The 21,671-nt window shown below is 37.0% G+C and overlaps 2 protein-coding genes across 2 annotated transcripts in view; one reads left to right on the forward strand and one right to left on the reverse strand.

The window, feature by feature from the left end:
• Positions 1 to 16: 16 nt before the first annotated feature.
• On the reverse strand, positions 17 to 17,422 carry LOC103511270 (serine/threonine-protein kinase BRSK2). Its single transcript, XM_026825038.1, has 11 exons — positions 16,262 to 17,422; positions 10,552 to 10,643; positions 9,776 to 9,861; positions 7,946 to 8,276; positions 7,327 to 7,526; positions 5,378 to 5,518; positions 5,005 to 5,121; positions 4,388 to 4,513; positions 2,862 to 3,202; positions 2,093 to 2,437; positions 17 to 799 (listed from the first exon to the last, which is right to left on the reverse strand). Exons 1-11 carry the CDS (start codon positions 16,344 to 16,346, stop codon positions 585 to 587), a joined length of 2,079 nt encoding a protein of 692 aa, XP_026680839.1. The 5' UTR covers positions 16,347 to 17,422; the 3' UTR covers positions 17 to 584.
• Positions 17,423 to 18,217: 795 nt separating this feature from the next.
• The window catches only part of LOC103511281 (D-3-phosphoglycerate dehydrogenase), a gene marked incomplete at its 5' end in the record, with an annotated part of 29,192 nt that continues 25,738 nt past the window's right edge, over positions 18,218 to 21,671 (forward strand). Inside the window, 2 exons of the mRNA XM_026825047.1 lie at positions 18,218 to 18,229; positions 18,626 to 18,774. Of these exons, the coding sequence (XP_026680848.1) occupies positions 18,218 to 18,229; positions 18,626 to 18,774 (161 nt within the window). The remainder of the gene's footprint in view (positions 18,230 to 18,625; positions 18,775 to 21,671) is intronic.

A 21,671-nucleotide genomic window follows, 5' to 3' on the forward strand; every position in this document is an offset into this window, starting at 1 on the left:
ACACCTTAATGTTTTAGCCGGTGTAGTGGGAGAAAAGAAACTTTCCCTTTGACAAACCTGTCTATTACAAACAAATAACAACCAATAGTTTAGTATTTCACCAATAGTCGCACCTTAGGAGACAGATTCACCGAAATATTGCTATTTAAGTCTATTGTCTGATCACTCCAACATGAGACAAAACTGCTGAAAATGACATTCTTAGACTTACCTAATCGTATTCATAGATTTCGTCAGCCTGTCAATCATAACAATTAGATTTGGGGTGATTTGCTTTTGGGCTGACATTTTGTTTTTGGCTAAAAAAAAAAAAAAAAAAAAAAAAAAAACGAGTGGATGCCCTTCACATTCAAAATCTGCTGCATATTTCTTAATCAGATTTTGAAATCATCCGGTCAGACTCACAAAAAACCTACCTACATAGTATTTTTCATACGTCTTGTCTCAAGTTAAAGTAACGCGATTTTATATTTGAAAATTTCAACCCCCCAATCCCCTCATAAGTGCACGATAGTTTCTCAGTAAAGTTTCGAATGTCACTCACTTTTCCTCTGAGTTGACATCGAACTTACTGGATACCGATTCTATCTGCACTGAATCTGGATATTATTCGAATACAAATTGCTAGGCATAGGCTGTTCGCTGGGTTCCGCAGTATCCGAACTGCAACTCGAGCTTTCAGACAGATCGGAGCTGAACTTTCGGCACACCTTGGGCGACGTAGGTATACTTGGAGCGTGATTATCACAAATATGAGCTTGAATATGATCACAAATTCGCTTGAATCTCCTGATGTTGCCTGTAACAAAAAAAAAAAAAAAAAAAAAAAAAAAAAAAAAAAAAAAAAATCCGCTATTTTCGAGAATTCTAAGCTACAATTTGGAGGCAACTTGCACGTGTCAATTCGTTTTCTGGGCGGATCTATGCAGTCTGTTCTTGGAACGAAATGTTCAGCTTCATCCTCGTACGCTGGCCTTTTACGTTTCCGTTCCAGGAGGAGGAAGTAGATAACTTTTTCCGTGTTATGTCTGAAAGTAGCAGAAAAAGAGTTTATTATTATTATTATACGTGAAAATAAAAAAAAAATTCTTTTTTTTTACGAGAGAAAAGTAGAAGTAAAAGTTTTTGTTTTGGCATGTGAGAGGCAGGGCTTTAAATGTTAAAAGCATTAGAACAGGCTTTTAAGGCTCGCTTTTTTTTGCTAGAGATTTTAACCATGCACCAATTTTTTTGAAACCTAGCTCCATTTCATTGTAATTCATCATCGAGATTTTCAAGATCTAGCAACAATTTATTAAAATCTAGAACCTCTTTATTCTAATCTAGGTCTGTTTCGACTTACTGATTATTTAGAAATGTAGAATTTATTTCACTTCAGAGCAATTTTATTGTAATTTACCTCGACTCTTTTTCAACTTATTGATCATTTAGAAATTTTGAGTTTATTTCAATCCAGAGCAATTTTATTGTAATTAGCACCGCTCTTTTTCAACTTATAATAATAATAATAATAATAATAAGGTATTCGTTTAGTTAGCTTGGAGGTAGCGCGCCCTGTAAGCGCTAGGTCGCAAGTTCGATTCACACCCGGGGTGAATTTTATCCTTAACGAAAAAAGGTTTCTCGGAACAGCTGGATTTCTCCTATGCAATCTTTCTTTCTTCGATTTTTAATGATCGCCGTTTATTTTTTTAGGTATGCAATGTGCGTAGCATTTTAGTCTCGTACTAAGCTCTAGGAAGGAATACAAAATCAATATCAAGCTACCTACCTACCTATTCATTCACAGCTGAAACTTATATCATTTGGTTTGTTACACTTTGAGAACAACCTTCTTTTTTGTGAAATTTCCTGAATTAAAAAAAAAAATACCTATCAGAAGAGGTAATTTTTCTCAAGATTTTGACTAAGCACCTATGGGTACTTTCCTTTGGATCTGGACTATGGTTGTTCGATTCCACATCAAGTCATGGCATTTAACGAAGGGACCATTAATGAGGAAACAAAATTATTATTCTTAAAAGTAGTGACAAACATTAATGGCGAACAGAATAAAATTCCTTCGAAAAGTAGATAGTTACAATTTTCTTACCAGCAGCCAAAGAGAACGTAATCGAGAAGCAATCCTCGTCCGGATTCGACGTTTTCACCGACGTAATGTCGACCTGAAATTTGACCTGACTCTGAAACAGCAACGTTCGCGCGTTGTTCCTTTGGTATTCTACTTTGAACGACATCGGATTTATAACATTGTGACATAAATCAGCAACAGTGAGGAAAGCGTGGATCAGATCGGCTTTGATTGCAGCCAGAGATTTGCCTTTGACTAGGAGCGTGATGGTTTCTTCTTTATCTGTGACGACCAGTTGTCCGAACCAATACTTCTTGGACATTTCCGGAGATGTTTGGGGAGAGTAGGAGTAGCCGCCGCCATTACCTGCAATGTCGATTCGGAGAGGTTAACATAGGGATATAATATCTACATAAGTAAGGGTAGAGATATTATGGTTCTAATCCTGCAGAGTCCAACCCTGAAGTAATGTCCAATATATCTGGTTCCAGGGCCCTAATGGGAAGAGGGAGAGGTTGGGTTTTAGTGGGTCTGGATGTCCCGGTCATCCTTTATTAGGGCTGTTTGCCCCTACACCTAAGCCTCTGAGTAGGCTTTGCATTGCTAGGGCCATGAAAACGTATTTATTTAAAGTTACTCAAAGTATTTCTCTCACACTTTGTACATGCGTATAAGCTTATCCCAACTTTTGGGGCTGTTTGCCTATAAACCTAAGCTCTGACACTTACTCAAAGTCAACATTTTCGCACTTATGTTACTCAAATGATTTAAGGATTTCTCACAAACTTACTCAAAGTCAACATCGGATTGACGGTTTCATATTCGGCCCCACTCGTGTTGGAATTGTTCGTCTCATACTTAGGATGAACCGAATTGATTGGATACTTCTCTGTATGTGTCTGTGGGGACGTAATCTTTTGCTGCGACTGCTGCAGTTGTGTCTGTGATGACCTTTGCTTGAGGTTTTGCTGCTGCGACGCTGATTTAGGCCAGATAATAGGAGTTGGTTCGGGTAATGAAGGAGTAACGTGCTGGAGAGAGAAATTGCTAGGGTCGGACTTGGCACTCGGGTTGGTGCTGGTTTGAATCAGCGAGGAGCTCGAGTGCGTGAAGTTGTTGCTTATTGTCGCTCTGGAATGATAAAATAATTAAGAATTAAATTATTGGTGATAACATTTCGTGTAAAAAAAGCAACCTCCTTGGCCGAGTGGGTATCACACTCGGCTTACACGCCGGAGGTTCCAGGTTCGATTTCCGGCGGGGTCAAAGTTCTTTCGGCTCTGTGCTTGAAGATCGGGGTGTACTCGGCCTTGTGAGGACAATTGAGTAGCTCCTTTTATCGAGTAGCGACCAGTGGCGGCATTACAAGTCAAAGAAACGAGCGATGATAGATACGATTGAGTAAATGAAAGACTTGTAATACTGTGATACCCACAATTTTGTGAAGAGGCTATTGCTTCACCACAATAATTCATGATTTGATTTGATGATTGATGAATGTTTTAATATTTAATCTAAATGTTTTAATATTTAGATCCTGTCGAGTATCGAACCCGAGCCTGCCCGTAAGGTCAGCGGAGGTTAAGCAGGTTGCTGAGAAAACAAACATACTCCTTGTTCATAACATTCCTTGATGCAATTAGGGATTCCTTTAACGACATACTCGTAAACTAATAAGATGATATACGAGTTGGTATGTAAAGTAATACGATGAAATAAGTTGATAACTTTAGCCGATACCGCGTTAGTAGTGTGGTTGAGGTATTCGCTTGGAATGCAAAGGTCATGGGATCGATTCTGACCGTGGCATAAACCGTCTTCATTTGTTTGATAATTTGACCACAGCAATAATACGAGTATACCTATAGGTACTGAGTTTTGCTGTTCACTGAAGACTGCTTCTAATTTGGTACTTACTAGTTGTTGAGCGAACCGTAGAGCTTACACAGAAAGGGCCTACAGGGCCTCCAAAGACAGAATGAGGCCCAAATTTCAATGACCAATATTCCGTATTGAAAGTAATCAAAATCTGACTAACCCTTCAATTTCATAACGGTGGAACGAACAAACGCGTCTGCCTTGTAAGCGCTAGGCCACCGGGGCGGATTTTATTCTAAACTGATAATGTTCGTTCTCGGAACGGCTGGCTTTCTCCTATCTTGTCTTCCTTTTCTCTTCGATTTCGGGACGATGAAACCTTAGCAGTTACAGTTTACTCTATCAAATCTCTCTCTTAAAAAAATCTCATAATGCCATGGAACCACGGCCAAAGGTGGAAATAACTCGTCGAAAACTCAGACCTCGCTTCGTTCGTACCTTTGTGGTAACGGCGATAGAAGTCCTGCTAGAGATGAAGAGGATGAGATGAAGGAGTTGGGAGTAGAAGCAGAGGATCCTGGATGCTTCCCACTTGTAATGCTCCCTCTCCTGTGTACTCGAGATCTGGGGAAGTAAAACAAGGAATGAAATAGGAGTAAACAATGAGAACGTAAACAAAAAAATAATAGTTTACAATTAAATAAATATTAAGAAAAAAAAAAAAAAAAAAAAAGGGGGGGTCCCGGGGCTCCAGCCCCCACCCCCCCAAAAGGTTTCTCACCAAACCCTCAATTAAATGGGAGGTTCCGAGGTCTCCAGCCCCAACCACCACATAAGGTTGCTGACCAACAGCTAAATTCATTAATGAGGATCGAAAAAAAACAAATTGGTATGTCCTCTAAAGGCCTAATATCCAAAATTTTGGACTAAAAGCCTAGCAAAATGTGCATCTTGTAGTCATGAAGATCCAGTCCAATACTGTACAAAATATTGGATTTAGGCTTTTAGGACTAGCTAAAAACAAGATTAGGTACATATCTCTAAAAATATTAGGTAACAGGTATCTCAAATTCTTCCTTACCCTGATAACTTCTGGACAGGCGTAATGTGGGGACCCGCAGCTGGTTTCTAGCATACTTCCGTTTGGTTGAAGGGAGGCCATTCCAAAATCAGCAATTTTGATATTGGTTTTTTCGTCTAAAAGTAAATTTTCAGGCTTCAAATCTCTATGACTGAAACGTAATCGAAAAAACGGGTCCAAATTATTATTGAATTTAAAAGGGATTTTAACTGTGTTAAGTATAAATGTTCGTCACAAATGTCGTTCCCCACTACGCTTAATTTTATGGATCGTGTCATGTAGCGGGAACACTCTCATTTAAATTACATTGCCTGCAGGATATTCGGGGGGAAAAATCGGATGAAACTCACAAATGGGAATGGGCCTTTAAAAGAAAGCCATAAATGAAAGAGATAGATCGATCTTACCAAATAGAATGACTATGACAAAAGTCTAAGGCCGAAATAATCTGTCGGAAAAACTTCCTCGCTTCCTTCGGTGTCAATCTTCCTTTCTTCACCAAGTAGTCAAATAGTTCACCACCGGATACGTGTTCCAGGATTAAATATCTGGAATAGGGGGAGAAATAATCGAGTTAGACATCTATATTCCTGTTTGTCATTTGTGGTTCAGTGAAATGGAGAACCGACTCAGAAAAGTCGGGTGCCGAAAAAATAGAGGGGCGCCTCTATTGGCCCCGGAATCCAATGATTTTTTTTTTTTTTTAAAGAGGTTTGACAGAGGGAACTGTAACTGCTAGGCTTTATGGTTCTCTGGGCAAAATTTGCATCACCACTTTCGTGTTCCTGGTAAAAAGACCTTTAATTTGATATATCGGTCGACCAGGTTTGGATAAGTCCTTCTATGGGGACAGACAGAGTGACAGACAGACGACACCGAAGCGAATATAATAGCCCGTCCACTATACCTTTTTTATTACTATCGTAATAATAAAGGAAGGACGGGCTGAAAATGAATAGGTAAATAACGAAGAAGAAGAAGATGAAGAAGAAGAAGAAGAAGAAGAAGAAGAAGAAGAAGAAGAAGAGAAGAAAAGAATAAATATTAATTATTTCAGTACATTTGCGAGTAGAGAGAGAGAAAGAGAGAGGGAGAGAGAGAGGGAGAGAGAGAGAAAGAGAGAGAGAGAGAGAGAGAGAGAGAGAGAGAGAGAGAGAGAGAGAGAGAGAGTGATACTTATCAAATTAAACGTGCGTTAAATTTCTTAGATTTCCTTTTTTTTGCATCTCGCATCTCTACTGTTACTTTCTATTTTTTTTTCTTTTTCTTTACATTGATTTCATAGGTACCTACTCGTACCTACGTCAAAACACTTTTTCTAAAAAGAAAAAAAAAAAAACCTTTTCTCCACTTTTTGCTTTTTTAAAAAGAAAGGTCAATTTTTTCCATCTACCTAGGTATCTTTGGCATCTCCACTAATTGGTTCCACGATCACCGCATTAATTTGTACCTATCCGTTTCTATTGTGTTTTTGGCGTCTCCACTAATCATTTCTTCTAATAAGCAAGGGGAATTGTTCAAGATATTTTTTAAAGTAAACATTCAATAAATACCTCAATTAATAAATAAATCATAATTAAACAATCAAGTTGTAGTTGTATATGTATTATTTAACTACAAATGATGAGTACTTACCTTCATTAACACAGATTCACTTAGTTTTTCTCTATTAATAATTTTAATGGCTACTTTCTTTTCGGTTATACACATTAAACAATCAAGTTGTAGTTGTTTATGTATTATTTAACTACGAATGATGAGTACTTACCTTCATTAACACAGATTCACTTAGTTTTTCTCTATTAATAATTTTAATGGCTACTTTCTTTTCGGTTATACAATGTATTCCGACTTTCACTAAACCTGAAACAGAAGATACGAAAAATATTTAGCAAATGTTGAAAGTCTGCCTTGTACACGATAGGTCGCGGGTTCGATTCCCGCCCTGGGTGGATTTATCCTCAACAGGTAAGGCTCGCTCTCGGAACTGTTGGCTTTCGTTTATCCTGTCTTCCTTTTCTCTTCACTCAAAAAACCCCTCTATAATAATAATAATAATAATAATAACTATATATGAAATTAACTCTTTTTCAACTTATTGATCATTTAGAAATTTTGAGTTCATTTCAATCCAGAGCAATTTTATTGTAATTACCACCGGACCACCGCTCTTTTTCAACTTATAATAATAATTAATAATAGTGCTCGCATAGGACTGACAAGTCCCTTTACTCCAGCAGTAGATTACTAGTATTAATTTGTGAGTTTGACCACGCAAACTCACAAATTATATTGAGGATAAAATTCCATACCTCGGCTGGGATTGAACCCACACCCTCCTGTTTAGGCAACTTACTGATTATTTAAAAGTTCTTGAATGAGTAAGTCTTTTTGTTTGAAGCAGCCCAGGTTGGATATCGCTTGCAGGACGTCAGGATCTATTTCTTCCACACTTGGGATGATGTGGGTTTGAATGACTTCCATCATTGGTAACTCCAGTTCCAGCTCTCCTCTACCGCCTGCTGTCACCCATGGGTGACTGTTGATATCCGCTAGCTGTGGAAACACAGGGAGTTTTTTTAGGTCAGCATAGAAAAGGCTAGAATTGGAATAAGAATGGAATAGAATTCGAGCATCTAAGCATAAGAATAAACTTTTCCATTCGATTCAAGTTAGCATAAGGAATTTTCACTCGCTTAACGAAATTGACAAGTATTGCGATTTTTTCTGTGAGGAGTAAGAGCTCGTTGTCATTCGGAAAAAAATCGTGTCGTGTGTAATGGGAACACTCTCGTTTAAATTACATTCCTACAGGGCAATCGGAAAAAAATCGGATGAAACTCACGACAAATAGGAACGGGCCTTAGGGAGTACGAAAAGTTTGTGATAAGGGAACTTGAGAACCTTTAAGTACCTAGGTATACGAAGTTTGTGATGATAAGAACACTTAAAAACCCTCAAGTAGGTATACTCACCGTCATTCGTTTTTCCGGGTTCACCTCAATCATTCCCCTAAGAAGGCACTGACAATCAGGCGGTACAAAGTGCGGAATGTGAAACACACCCCTCTTGACCTTTTCCAGCAATTGTCTCAGGTTGTCGTCATCAAAAGGCAAAGCTCCCACCAGTAGAGCGTACAGAATAACTCCACAAGACCACACATCAGCCCTTCGGCCGTCGTATTTTTCACCCTGAAAGGAAAATTGGAAATTTGAATTGTTTCCCGAATTCCATTCAATATGGACCTTGACAAAGTTTATTTTATTTGACATAGTTACAGAGGCATTTATGCAGATCTCTTTTTTTGGTCACGGGCCAACAGTCTTCCTACACAACAGCAACGGGCCAAAAGAATGTGCCTTTAAGTAATGCGAATGAAATCTTAATGCTAACATGTGTGTTCAACTGGCAACCCCCTAACCCCTCCGTTCTGGTCCATACCTATTTTTGAAATTTTGCGGGAAAACGCGACTCCATGTTTGATACACAATGAGATTTTTATTTCATGTTACTCGACTCCATGTGACTATAAATCACGAATAGGCAGATAGGCACTCAAAGAAGAAGATATCATTATTATTTATGACAACCTCTCTAGTTGGCAACTTTATCTAGAGCAGTCTACACGAGTTTCTGCCTTGTCATGTCGGCACCAAGCACATGACTTGCCTGGCATTTGGCCTTTAGTTAAAGCTTAAAGGTAACAGCACTTGCTCCTGCTTTCTGCTCCTTGTTCCGAGTTGAAGTTATAGTTTGAATTCGACTGCTTTTTCTTCATTACTCTTCTTCTTTTTCATTCTCTTTTTTATTCTTTATTTTCTTCTTCTTCTTCTTCTTCTTTTTCTTCTTCTTCTTCTTCTTTCTTTCTTTCTTTCTTTCTTTCTTCTTCTTCAACTTCCGTTTGATCTATAGAGCAGTCTACACGAGTTTTTGCCTTGTCATGTCGGCACCAAGCACATTACTTGCCTGGCATTTGGCCTTTACTTAAAGCTTAAAGGTAACAGCACTTGCTCCTGCTTTCTGCTCCTTGTTCCGAGTTGAAGTTATAGTTTGAATTCGACTGCTTTTTCTTCATTACTCTTCTTCTTTTTCATTCTCTTTTTTATTCTTTATTTTCTTCTTCTTCTTCTTCTTCTTTTTCTTCTTCTTCTTCTTCTTTCTTTCTTTCTTTCTTTCTTTCTTCTTCTTCAACTTCTTCTTCTTTCTTTCTCCTTCTTCAACTTCTTCTTCTTCTTCTTCAGAGATTATTGTTTCAAAATAATAGAAACGAATTTGCAATGTTATGAGAGTGTGTCCTTTCATTTTCAATCTTGCCCGTTTGGTTTGCATATTCCCACGGGTTCAGCCGTTCTGGTTGGTTTAAGCCATGTTTGATTTGGCATAACATGCCAAGTTCTTCCTTATGACTTATGCCCATCTTAGTCACCCAATAAATCTCCACTAATGTACACATCATTATGTATACTTTCATTTCAAAGGTCGGGTCGGCTTCATGGATTTAATGTCTTGGATTTGCTCGATTTTTAACAAAATTGGTAAAAATTAATATACCGAGTAATTTAATCTACGAATAGCTATTTTTTTGTTTGTTTAGTAAAGTGTGAAAAGGTCTCATTAAAACTTTGACAATAATGTATGGAATCCGACAACAGAACTCCCAAATTACTTTCGGAGTGTCGTAAAATATGTCTGACCTATTAAATAATAATACAATTTATTAATAATAAATAACATTGTATAGCTATCCAATCAAAAAACTTCATCTCCCAAGCTGTTCAAAGGAACTTGATGCTTTAGGTACTTACAGATTTTTCTTGTTCTCATAAACATCAGAAAGTCGCAATACGTGTGGGTGCTCTATCAGTTTCATGATTGCTATCTCCCTCTCCACCTGTAAGGTAAAAGTGAACATTAAATAAATGAAAGACTAAATAAATAAAAAGAACAAATATTTTATTTGTTTATAATCAATATCATTTTAGTGAGTAAATAGTATCGATGTTTTAACTGATGATTTGACCGGGGGTAATTGAGTACTCGGGTACGCGATAAAATATTACGCGGGTACCCAATGTTTACACCCAAATTTCTTTTTAGCCCCCAACAGCCCAACAGCCTATTAGCTCAACAGATCTGTTAAGCCTTACAAATCAAGTGGAACTTTACAGGGCTTTTTAGAGACTGAAAAAATATTGGTGAAGCCAACTTTTACCCAGATAATGCTTCTTTTCAAAATACAATTTAAGGAAACCTCCCTAAAAGGAAAACTCGTTACCATAAAAAACAATAAAGAAATAATTCCCAGACTGTATATTCAATGAACGGACGCTTAGAAAGTTCTAGAAAATTTCCCCCAGCAGGAATCGTGTAGGAAAAGTACACGCTACAAAGGTTACCTCACTAAATTTCAAATTCAAGATTCTACACCCAGATTACAACGAAAATATCTGAGCATTTACATTTATAGGTAATTTACTATAACATTTATAACTGTAGGTAATTATTCCGGGCAAAAATCTAGGGCATCGACTAAAAAACGTGATGTCCGCTGAAACATGACACGAAAATCACGGGACATAACCGTACACGTACGGAAATTCCCCAGGGTGCGGAAAAATAGGAAAAGTTTGTTGGCATCTAAAGATAAATACCATTTCATAGCATTCCGCACTCCTTGTTATAGAGATATAGTATGAAATATTACTAGCTTTTGATGAATCCCCTCCTCCTGCTCTCGGAATGGCAGAATTCCGTGTTCTACTACGTTCTACATTGAAGAATCGATACCCCCCGAAAATACCCCTGCTTTCTAATATCATATTATATTAATACTCCCCCCCCCCCCGAAGAAATTATTTAAACATATCCACCACTTGATGGAAATTCGCTCATTATACCAACCTATTTTGGGATCGATTGGGTGCTTTTTGTGCCTTTTTAGTCCGTCCTTCCTTTATTATTACAATAGTAATAAAAAGGTATAAGGGACGGACTATTGTATTCGCTTCGGTGTCTGTCAGTCTGTCTGTCTGTTCCCATAGAAGGACTTATCCAAACCTGGTCGACCTATATATGAAATTAAAGGTCTTTTTACCAGGAACATGAAAATGGTGGTGCAAATTTTGTCCAGAAAACCAAAAAGCAAAAAAACTGGTTTTTGGGGGATTTTTTTCACATTCTCTCACACAAATGAGCTCTGATCTTGAAATTTGTCGCGACGACCTATGAACTTAATAAGTATACTCGTAAGTATAAGATTTTCCCTAATCGTCTTTTTCGAAGCCCAAAATTTGGACTACGTATAGCTCAGAGCACAGATAAAAATTAATCTTAGCCGATTCAGCACAATTCTCGCGAATTATGATAATTTGAAATTTTATCAAATGGTCCGACTGATATCAAAATTACAGGATGGCATAGAACTCGTCAAGTCGAGTAGCGTTGTTTTATATCCAAAAGTAGTGTTTTTATTATTATTATTTATTTGCTTATTTTTAGGAACGTTCACGTAATTTTATAATCTGTAGTTATTATTTATCCCGCCTCGCTGGTGTAGTGGTCAAACCGCTTGCCTGGTAAACAGGAGAACGTCCTCAACGATATTTAATTGATTTGATTTTGATACTTTCTTTTACATAGAAATTATAACAATAATACACCTCCTAAGCTCATTCAAACAGTCAAACTTATTTGGACACAGAGAAAAAGCAAATAATTTGGACATCGAGAGAAACAATGAAATTTAGTATAGTAGGTAACCCATCTCTAAAGTTTCTTGTAAATTAGACGCTAACACCATGTAGACAAATGGCTTTAGCATGAGTAAAACACTTACTTAACACAAGGTCACAAGACGAATCGTGCCATCCTTCTAGAGTAAACTACGAGAAAGCGGAGTGCTATTCACATCAGACTCTTCATTCATATTTAGTAATTTAGTGTTCACATCAGACAGACATGCATCAAGCACATCCTGTTCCTGATCCCTGACCGGTGCATCGATTATTTCATATTACGTAACCAATAAAAACATCGTGTGATGTCAATTTCCAATCTAATTTGACATCACACGTCGCGTTTTATCACCTGAGCGGTGTTGAGATAAAAATGATGGATTCGAGTTGATAAATTTCCATGAGACTTTTTTAATCGATTTAATTTGTTTTAGGTGCTACAAAGGTAGTTTTCAAAACACCACAAAAATGTAATTTCCTTTTTCTCAATACCTACATATTTATTTATTTAGACTCTTTATTTGTTAGAATTCAATGTACACAAATACAAGAAATTGCAAGTCACAAACCAAGGGCGAAATTATTGCCTGCGGGGCAATCTCTACCAATACTTACTTCTTTTGCTTTCTTTAAAATGGCAATTCGCCTGAAGGAGCTTTTCCATCGAACCACTGATCTTTCCTTTAGTCTCAGACCTGGGTTCAAATTCCGACAAGATCGAATAATTTAATCAGGGCCGAACAAAGTCACAAAACTGCACTCAATTTGATGAGCACAGAATATATCTACATTGCCTATCTATTACTGTGACCATGAGAAGCAATCGATGGCACCATTTGATCAGCGCCAAAACCGTAGAGGTATGGGTAGGCTTGCCAAACGTCCCGAATTGGCCGGGACAGTCCCGAATTGGCCGGGACAGTCCCGAATTTCAGGGGGTGTCCCGGCGTCCCGTTCAGTTTTTCATTTTGGGGCGTTTTGTCCCGAATTTCCGTTTCTGTCCCAGAAAAAATTCGGGACGCGTTTTTTAACTTTAAAATTAGGTACCTCTATAAATCAGAATTTGTTCTTAACTTGTTTAAATTTGTCATGTTTCATCAGTTTGCTCTTCCTTTATAAACGAGAAAATGTTGTATTAAACCGCCTTAAACGAAAAAATGAGCTGGTCCCTTGGATTCTCGTTTATCCAGGTTCGACTCTTTATAAACGAGAAAATGTTGTATTAAACCGCCTTAAACGAAAAAATGAGCTGGTCCCTTGGATTCTCGTTTATCCGGTTCGACTGTATTTTGTTATTAAACCGCCTTAAACGAAAAAATGAGCTGGTCCCTTGGATTCTCGTTTATCCAGGTTCGACTGTATTTTGTTTATTAAACCGCCTTAAACGAAAAAATGAGCTGGTCCCTTGGATTCTCGTTTATCCAGGTTCGACTGTATTTTGTTTATCTGTAATAATAGGTATGTTACCTATCACCTATCGTACCTATGTACATATCGTACCTAACAAATTAGCTAGGTACGTAGGTAGGTACTGATTTTCTTTAACCTCGATCAAATAAACTACGGGCTTAAAAATTCCCGGAGGGACGGGCCCAGCTTGTTCTTCATGAGTTTGAACTGTCTAGTCTAGTTTGTACGAAGTTCACATGTAATATGTATCCGTGCACCCTGGAGCGTCAGACCACGAAAATCTCATCTTTTGTTTACAATCAAGTTTCAACTGTCGTTTTTGCCCCCTGCCCTATCTCTCCCTTTCTTTCCCTTTGATTTCTTTTTCCCTCCTCTTTCAGTCTCCTTTTCCCTCCCCCCCCGTTCTCTCCCTCTCTCTAAGTATCTATCTCTTTACCTCTCTCGTTTACTTTTTCTCTCCATGCTTTTGTCTAGTTTGTATCTCTTCCCACTTTTTTCCTCTTCCCACGTTAATCTCTACTTTCATTTCTCTAATTAAAACAAGCTGGGCCCGTCCCTCCGGGAATTTTTTAGCCCGTAGGTTATTCGATCGTGGTTAAAGAATACCTATGTACCTACCTAATTTGTTTACCTAATATTCAGTTTATTATTATTATTGATTTGATTTTTGATTTTACTTTCATGTAATGATTTAAAATCAAGACTAGAGCCCGTTCTCCCTTTATTCCCAATATAGTGTGCAAGTCACCCATCCATTTATTGGCCTTCCTCGGCGTAGCTTAACATAAGTAACGTTAAAACCGGTCTTAAATGATCGACTGAAGTGTTATCTAAAACTTTCTCGCTTTGAGTTCATAGGTCGTCGCGACAAATTTCTTTTCCTAATAAATACCAATATAATGTTTAAGTCACCCATCCATCCATTTTTTGACCTTGCTCGGCGTAGCTTAACATAGGTGACGCTAAAACCGGTCTTAAATTAACGACTGAAGTGTTATCTAAAACTTTCTCGCTTTGAGCTTGGCCATACAATCAGAATAAATGAGCTGGGTTCCAAAATTTCGATATTAATTTTATAGAATAAAATAAATAGGAGGTACTTACGAACATTTCTGTTCAGGGTGCCACAAGTTAGGGTGAAAGAACTCATATTAGTGACAGGGTGCCACAAGTTAGGGTGAAAGAACTCTATTATTTTGTCACTCCCCCTAATTTAGGTTGTTGGAATGCTATATTATACTGTTGAGCTTCCCGATATAGAGTTCAAGATTAGAGTTCTGAAACCCAGTCACTCGCTTGGCCTCCCAACCCTAGTTTTTTTCTCACTGTGAAAGAACTGTTTACCAACTCTTGGTTCTTCAAATATAGGCACTCAGAGATCCTTGGCTGGGTTTGAACCCTCACCCTCTTATTTAGCAGCAGCGATTTGACCACTATTACACCACCAAGGCAATTACCTATAACAGTTAGGTATTACTCGTAAGATAACATCTGATTTTTTATTATTACCTATGTAATTATAATTAGTTACCTACCATTTTGTACTTTATGATTTAAATAAATAAAGTGGTGCAATATTAAACTGTTGAGATAATGGGACTACATGTCCTAATTCGACAGTCTAAATAAAGCACTAATAATAATAAAAAAAAAAAAAAATTCCCATTTTTTTTTTTTTTTTTTACTTTTTTATCTCACGGGGTATCGACCCTGGATTTTCAAGTGCAGAAGCGTGCTGGGCCTCGTGAATTCAACAATCATTATGCAGTTCCTGAGTTCATAATGTTGTTGTTAATAAGACATTATCATTATCATTAACTACTTCACAAATCCCTATCTGACATTATCTCAAAACGATAAAATTTTTAGCATTCGATTCGATTAAAAGAGGCTCTTGTATGGAGTGCTGATTCTGCTGCTCTTGAATTGTTTAAGTTGCTGACAATGTTGAGGTAAGTAGTGCTCCAGGCCAAGTTCCTAAATCACACTGACCGCGAAAAAGTAAAGACCAAAGTGTTCCCGCCCTTATAGTCGAAGCAGCTGAAGTGTATTTTTCTTTCGGGAAATTGAACACTGACCATTGGAAAATTGACCACTGGTCCATGCAGTTTCTATTTGAGCAGTGGTCAATTTTCCAGTGGTCAGTTTCCTGAAAAGAAAATATACCTCTGCTAGTCAGGGAATGCCATCTTGTCATTTCAGTAGGATTTACAAGTATAAGTAGTGCTTTATTTAGACTCTCAGCTTAGAAAAAGTCATCGCATTAGAATAACAGTTTGTAATTTAATCCAGCCAGATTTATAAGATCTAATCTATCTAATATCTAGTCTAGCATCAATACTAAGGGGGTTGATTCTCAAGATGCTGAGAGCCCTCACCCGGATATTGATAACTTTTGTGTTCCATCAAAAAATAGTAAATGAAACATATCAATTTCCTAACTTTCATTGTATATCTGTAAAATAAAAACCGATGTTTGTGTCACTTGATATGTTGTGTAGTTGACTGAAAATCGATTTTTACTTTCCATATCCTCAGAGCATACGAAGTATACCTCCTATATCCTACAGTGCGTATATGAAATTATTGTTTTCTTTCTAGAGTGAGGGAAATAGCTTGAGTAAAAACTTTCAGGTTATCTTCTTAGCCTATTTCTTTAAATCCAAAGACATTGTCCCATGAAACTTTAAGCTTGACAATATGGCAATAGAATCCTTCTACTTAATCAGTACCTGCTACGCTTGTAGTATATTCGATTCACATACTGCAATCAAAACGAATAAAAAAGGAAAATCCCAGGAGAAATGAGTACTGTAGAAAGCTAACGGAGTAATATATTCGTTTGGCCTTTTCCTATAGATATCATTGCTTTTATAGGTCGCACAGTTTTATAGGTTATAGGTCGAACTGTTTTGGATGGAAACTTGGCATAGATGTTGTCATGTTTACGTTTTTAGAGGCAAACTGAGTAGCATTACCTAATGTTATCAACTGCGAATTCCCAGTATCAACTGCTCTTAACTGATTGACTTAACGTCCATTAAAATGAAATACATATACATTACCTGTTTGTCCCTTCCCTAATGTTTTATCCAATTTGTAAGGCCCGACGTATTGTTGTACGTCTTTAGAATTTTGTTCCTTTACCTGTTTGTCCCTTCCCTAATGTTTTATCCAATTTGTAAGGCCCGACGTATTGTTGTACGTCTTTAGAATTTTGTTCCTTCTGCATTCTTAACTGGTTAATAAGACAGATATCACTTTGAAATTTAACAACTTTTCACACACTTTTCTTTTTGTACCAACTCATTGAACATAAACTTGAACATTAAAACACAGCCTATTCATGTTGCATGTTCAGATTTAGAAACAATTAATAATATATATATTTTTTTTATTCTAGTAATTATTTGCTTTAATATCTATTGAAATAAACAACGAAACAATGGAAAAAACTAGTAACTCATTACTTTAATGCTAAAATAACGTGAATTTTACAAAATAAATAAATAAAAAATAATGAAATGAAATATTTCTTCAAAGTTTAAGGAATTTACTTATAGCATTGATTCCCTGCTCTCAAAAAAGGGAAAAATAGAGTTTCCACGCAAGCGTGAGGAGATACTTGGCCACCCTGCGCTTTCCTTCTCCAAGTCCTTGAACGTGTAGAAAAAACTTTTCACCCCCTTTCTGATATTATATTTGTTTCAGAAATATAAAACATCCTATTGTTTGTACGATATATCCTCGCTGCCTCACTACTAGCACGCTTTTCCTTTTTATGAAAATGGAAAAGTCTGAGTTTTGATATTTTCACCGCCAGGTGGTTCTGCCATTACGTCGGAGCGCCCACATTATGCTGCTAAACATTTCCCCCCTAGCGAAGATTATCAGCAATTTCATAATGTGTCTTAACAAGATTTTCAGTATCAAATTAAAGTGCGCCACAAGTTAAGCCAATATTGACGACCACTTAATGTCTAAAACGAACGAACTTCTTCCTCTCCTTCTTGTTCTTCTTCTGCTTGATAATTCCATCTACATAACACAATGAACTATTTTTATTATTTAAAAAAATCAATGCTACAAATGTTACATTTAAAGAGTTTCATTGAGAAACTAGGTAAAGTACCTGAGTACCTACCTTACCTACTTTCAAGCACACGTCATTATTCTCGTTTTTATTTATTTGTAGTCATGGAAATTTTCAACTAGTGGGTACAACTACTGAAATGATACTTCCTGATTGACATAAATGTGAAACATATCCTCAGATAGAAAGGTAATGAAGTAATGATGAATGCTAATGGACTTTAGATATGGAGGTTGATGGTTTGAGTGCAAGACATATCATGAAATTAGGAAAATTGACCAAGAGTTAATATCCCAGACATTTTGTAAACAATATGAAATTTAGCGTAGTGTATGAGAGAAGGACATTTCAACTATTCCTGCTCGCGTCAGTACTTGGTTCAGAAAATTTCTCCAGGGGGTAATAGTTGGAGCATCAGCACGTTGCCCTCTGGAAAGACATTTGACAAAGTGATTTTAATAATCAAAATCACAGTAAAAATATTCATACCAGCCTACTTACTCGTAGCTTGTTTGGTAGCGCGTCTGCCTTGTAAGCGCTAGGCCGTGGGTTCTATTCCCGCCCGAGGCGGATTTTATCCTCAACGGATAATATTCGTTCAGAAATATTGAGTACTATGAGGATAAATTATCTGACTGTGATTCGAACCTGAGATTCTTAGATTGCAAAGCGAGAATTATAGACCACTTTCAAGTGTTTACACTGAGAAAGATCGAAATATTGAGTACTATGAGGATGAATTATCTGACTGTGATTCGAACCTGAGATTCTTAGATTGCAAAGCGAGAATTATAGACCACTTTCAAGTGTTTACACTGAGAAAGATAATGGTGGAAAAATATCATAATGGTGGAAAAATATCATACTTGTTTAGCTACTACTCTAGAGATACTTATTAAATATACCTAGGTAGGTACTTTGTAAGATTTCGTAATAAGGCTCAGGACCACCCTAATGTTTGGTAATATGGTGTCTTTGTGGCCCTACTTTTTATAACTACTTTGTAATGTTATGCAATATTGGTAGGTATTTCTTGTACTTGTTTAGCTACTACTCTAGAGATACTTATTAAATATACCTAGGTAGGTACTTTGTAAGATTTCGTAAGGCTCAGGATCACCCTAATGTTTGGTAATATGGTGTCTTTGTGGCCCTACTTTTTATAACTACTTTGTAATGTTATGCAATATTGGTAGGTATTTCTTACTAACTTATCTACTCACTTACCTACTTTATACTTTCTTACTTACTTACCTAATTACTTACTAGTCCTATTCTTTCACATCATATACTTATATTATCTGATGGTATCTCCAATGCCTTGCAAAGGAGAAGGCTTTCTTTGTGATACTGCTGATATGTTTTTTGTAATGGTCTTGTAATATCCTTTGTAATGGTTCTTATTTCTTTTCTTGCAGAAATATGACGGACTTGTGGTCAGATCAGACACCAAAGTGACAGCTGAAGTGTTACAGGCCAGCAATTTACAAGTGGTTGGAAGAGCAGGGACAGGTGTTGACAATATTGATCTGACAGCTGCAACAAGGAAGGGAGTTTTAGTCTTAAAGTAAGTCGTCTTGTTAAATAAGTGATGTAAACTAAGGCCTCTTGTTCTTAAAGTTAGGTAGTGTAAATGCAATGTCTTGGTCTCAAAGTAAGGAGTTTTAGTCTTAAAGTAAATATACTGGTAAGATAAGGAAAGTGATGTAAACTAAGGCCTCTCGTTCTTAAAGTTAGGTAGTGTAAATGCAATGTCTTGGTCTCAAAGTAAGGAGTTTTAGTCTTAAAGTAAATATACTGGTAAGATAAGGAGCCTTTAAAAGTAATATTTATTGTAGAGACTGTAGAGAGTCTTGATCTCTTGAAGCATATGTGTTGTTAAGGCATTTTGTCATAAAGTTAGTTTAAATTTGAGTTCAATAATTTCAAGAAACGACATTATTTTTTAATTCCATTTTCAAATGGGTCCTTTTCTTATAATTCTTATCATTTTGGAATAATTATGAATGTGTTTTTTTTCCACATTGTTTGATACGTCACAGAAGTAATATTTATTGTAGAGAGTCTTGATCTCTTGAAGCAAATGTGTTGTTAAGGCATTTTGTCATAAGTTAGTTTAAATTTGAGTTCAATAATATCAAGAAACGACATTATTTTTTAATTCAATTTTCAAATGGGTCCTTTTCTTATAATTCTTATCATTTTGGAATAATTATGAATGTGTTTTTTTTCCACATTGTTTGATACGTCACATTTCAATTATTCAAATTGCTTTTGTTTATTTCGCTTATCATGTTTTTGATTCCACTGATTCCAATCTGTTGTTGGATTTATTTTCCATCAAAGCATCAACATCAACTTTGACTTAAAGTTCATGTTGTGCAACAATTATAACATGACGAAACGGTTCATTTGACTACTACAGATGTTTATCAATGTGGTGTGTTTACACCAGGTGGATAATTGAGTGGGTGAACAATGGGAATTGTCTAGGCTCCGAGAAAGCGGAGTGCTATTCACATCAGACTTTTCATTCATCTTTAGTAATTTAGTGTTCACATCAGACAGACATGCATCAAGCACATCCTGATCCCTGACCGGTGCATCGATAATTTCATATTACGTAACCAATAAAAACATCGTGTGATGTCAATTTCCAATCTAATTTGACATCACACGTCGCGTTTTATCACCTGAGCGGTGTTGAGATAAAAATGATGGATTCGAGTTGATAAATTTCCGTGAGACTTTCATTTCAATTATTCAAATTGGTTTTGTTGATTTCGCTTATCATGTTTTTGATTCCACTGATTCCAATCTGTTGTTGGATTTATTTTCCATCAAAGCATCAACATCAACTTTGACTTAAAGTTCATGTTGTGCAACAATTATAACATGACGAAACGGTTCATTTGACTACTACAGATGTTTATCAATGTGGTGTGTTTACACCAGGTGGATAATTGAGTGGGTGAACAATGGGAATTGTCTAGGCTCCGTCCTAAGATAACTGCAAACCTATTGTTGTTTCATTATCTGGTAATCACATCAGTCTAGACCAGTGGTTCCCAACCTTTTTTCGCCCGCGTACCCCTTGGGTACCCGGATTTAATCTCACGTACCCCTGCCACCATCATAATGAGTACCGGTTACACATACCTAGGTTGATGTGTACCATTACTACTGAGAGACCTTCCGGGGGTACGCGACCTCACCTTTTGAAAGAAATCAGTACTTCAATACCTCGAGGTCAAAATTCAGTGCTTTTCTGGGCTGTACTGCATTGATAACCCATCAAAATTAAAAATTTGCCTTTGTCTGCCATTACACAATTTTTTCTCGCGTACCCCCGGAAGGTCTCTCAGTACCCCCCAGGGGTACGCGTACCCCCGGTTGGGGATCGCTGGGCTAGACCAATAAGTATAAGTATAAGATTTTCCCTAATCGTCTCTTCCAAAGCCCAAAATTTTGACTACTTATTGCTCAGAGCACAGATAAAAATTAATCTTAGCCGATTCAGCACAATTCTAGCGAATTATGATAATTTGAAATTTTATCAAATGGTACGACTGATATCAAAATTACAGGGTGGCATAGAACCCGTCGAGTGGAGTAGCGTTGGTGAGACTTTTTTAATCGATTTAATTTGTTTTAGGTGCTACGAAGGTAGTTTTCAAAACACCACAAAAATGCAATTTTCTTTTTCTCAATACCTACATATTTATTTATTTAGACTCTTTATTTGTTAGAATTCAATGTACACAAATACAAGAAATTGCAAGTTACAAACCAAGGGCGAAATTATTGCCTGCGGGGCAATCTCTACCAATACTTACTTCTTTTGCTTTCTTTAAAATGGCAAAGTTCGCCTGAAGGAGCTTTTCCATCGAACCACCGATCTTTCCTTTAGTCTCAGACCTGGGTTCAAATCCTGACAAGATCGAATAATTTAATCAGAGCCGAACAAAGTCACAAAACTGCACTCAATTCGATGGGCACAGAATATATCTACATTGCCTATCTATTACTGTGACCATGAGAAGCAATCGATGGCACCATTTGATCAGCGCCAAAACCGTAGAGGTATGGGTAGGCTTGCCAAACGTCCCGAATTGGCCGGGACAGTCCCGAATTTCAGGGGGTGTCCCGGCGTCCCGTTCAGTTTTTCATTTTGGGGCGTTTTGTCCCGAATTTCCGTTTCTGTCCCAGAAAAAATTCGGGACGCGTTTTTTAACTTTAAAATTAGGTACCTACCTCTATAAATCAGAATTTGTTCTTAACTTGTCTTGTTTAAATTTGTCATGCTTTCATCAGTTTGCTCTTCCACTTCTTTGCTAAACCTTTATAAACGAGAAAATGTTGTATTAAACAGCCTTAAACGAAAAAATGAGCTGGTCCCTTGGATTCGCGGATTTCGCGATTATGTTCGCGGATTTCGCGATTATGGTCGCGGATTTGGCGATT

This window comes from Diaphorina citri, unplaced genomic scaffold (assembly GCF_000475195.1).
Source record: "Diaphorina citri unplaced genomic scaffold, Diaci psyllid genome assembly version 1.1 scaffold31, whole genome shotgun sequence".
NCBI lineage: Eukaryota > Metazoa > Arthropoda > Insecta > Hemiptera > Psyllidae > Diaphorina > Diaphorina citri.

Bases quoted from the DNA above. Each gene is read 5' to 3' on its own strand.
- LOC103511270 (XM_026825038.1), bottom strand. From the start codon at position 16,346: ATGCAGAAGGAACAAAATTCTAAAGACGTACAACAATACGTCGGGCCT. The intron at 7,527-7,945 runs GTGAGTATACCT...GTGTTTCCACAG, and splicing joins ACCCGGAAAAACGAATGACG to CTAGCGGATATCAACAGTCA. The intron at 5,519-7,326 runs GTAAGTTGCCTA...CCCCTATTCCAG, and splicing joins CAAGAACTTTTAAATAATCA to ATATTTAATCCTGGAACACG.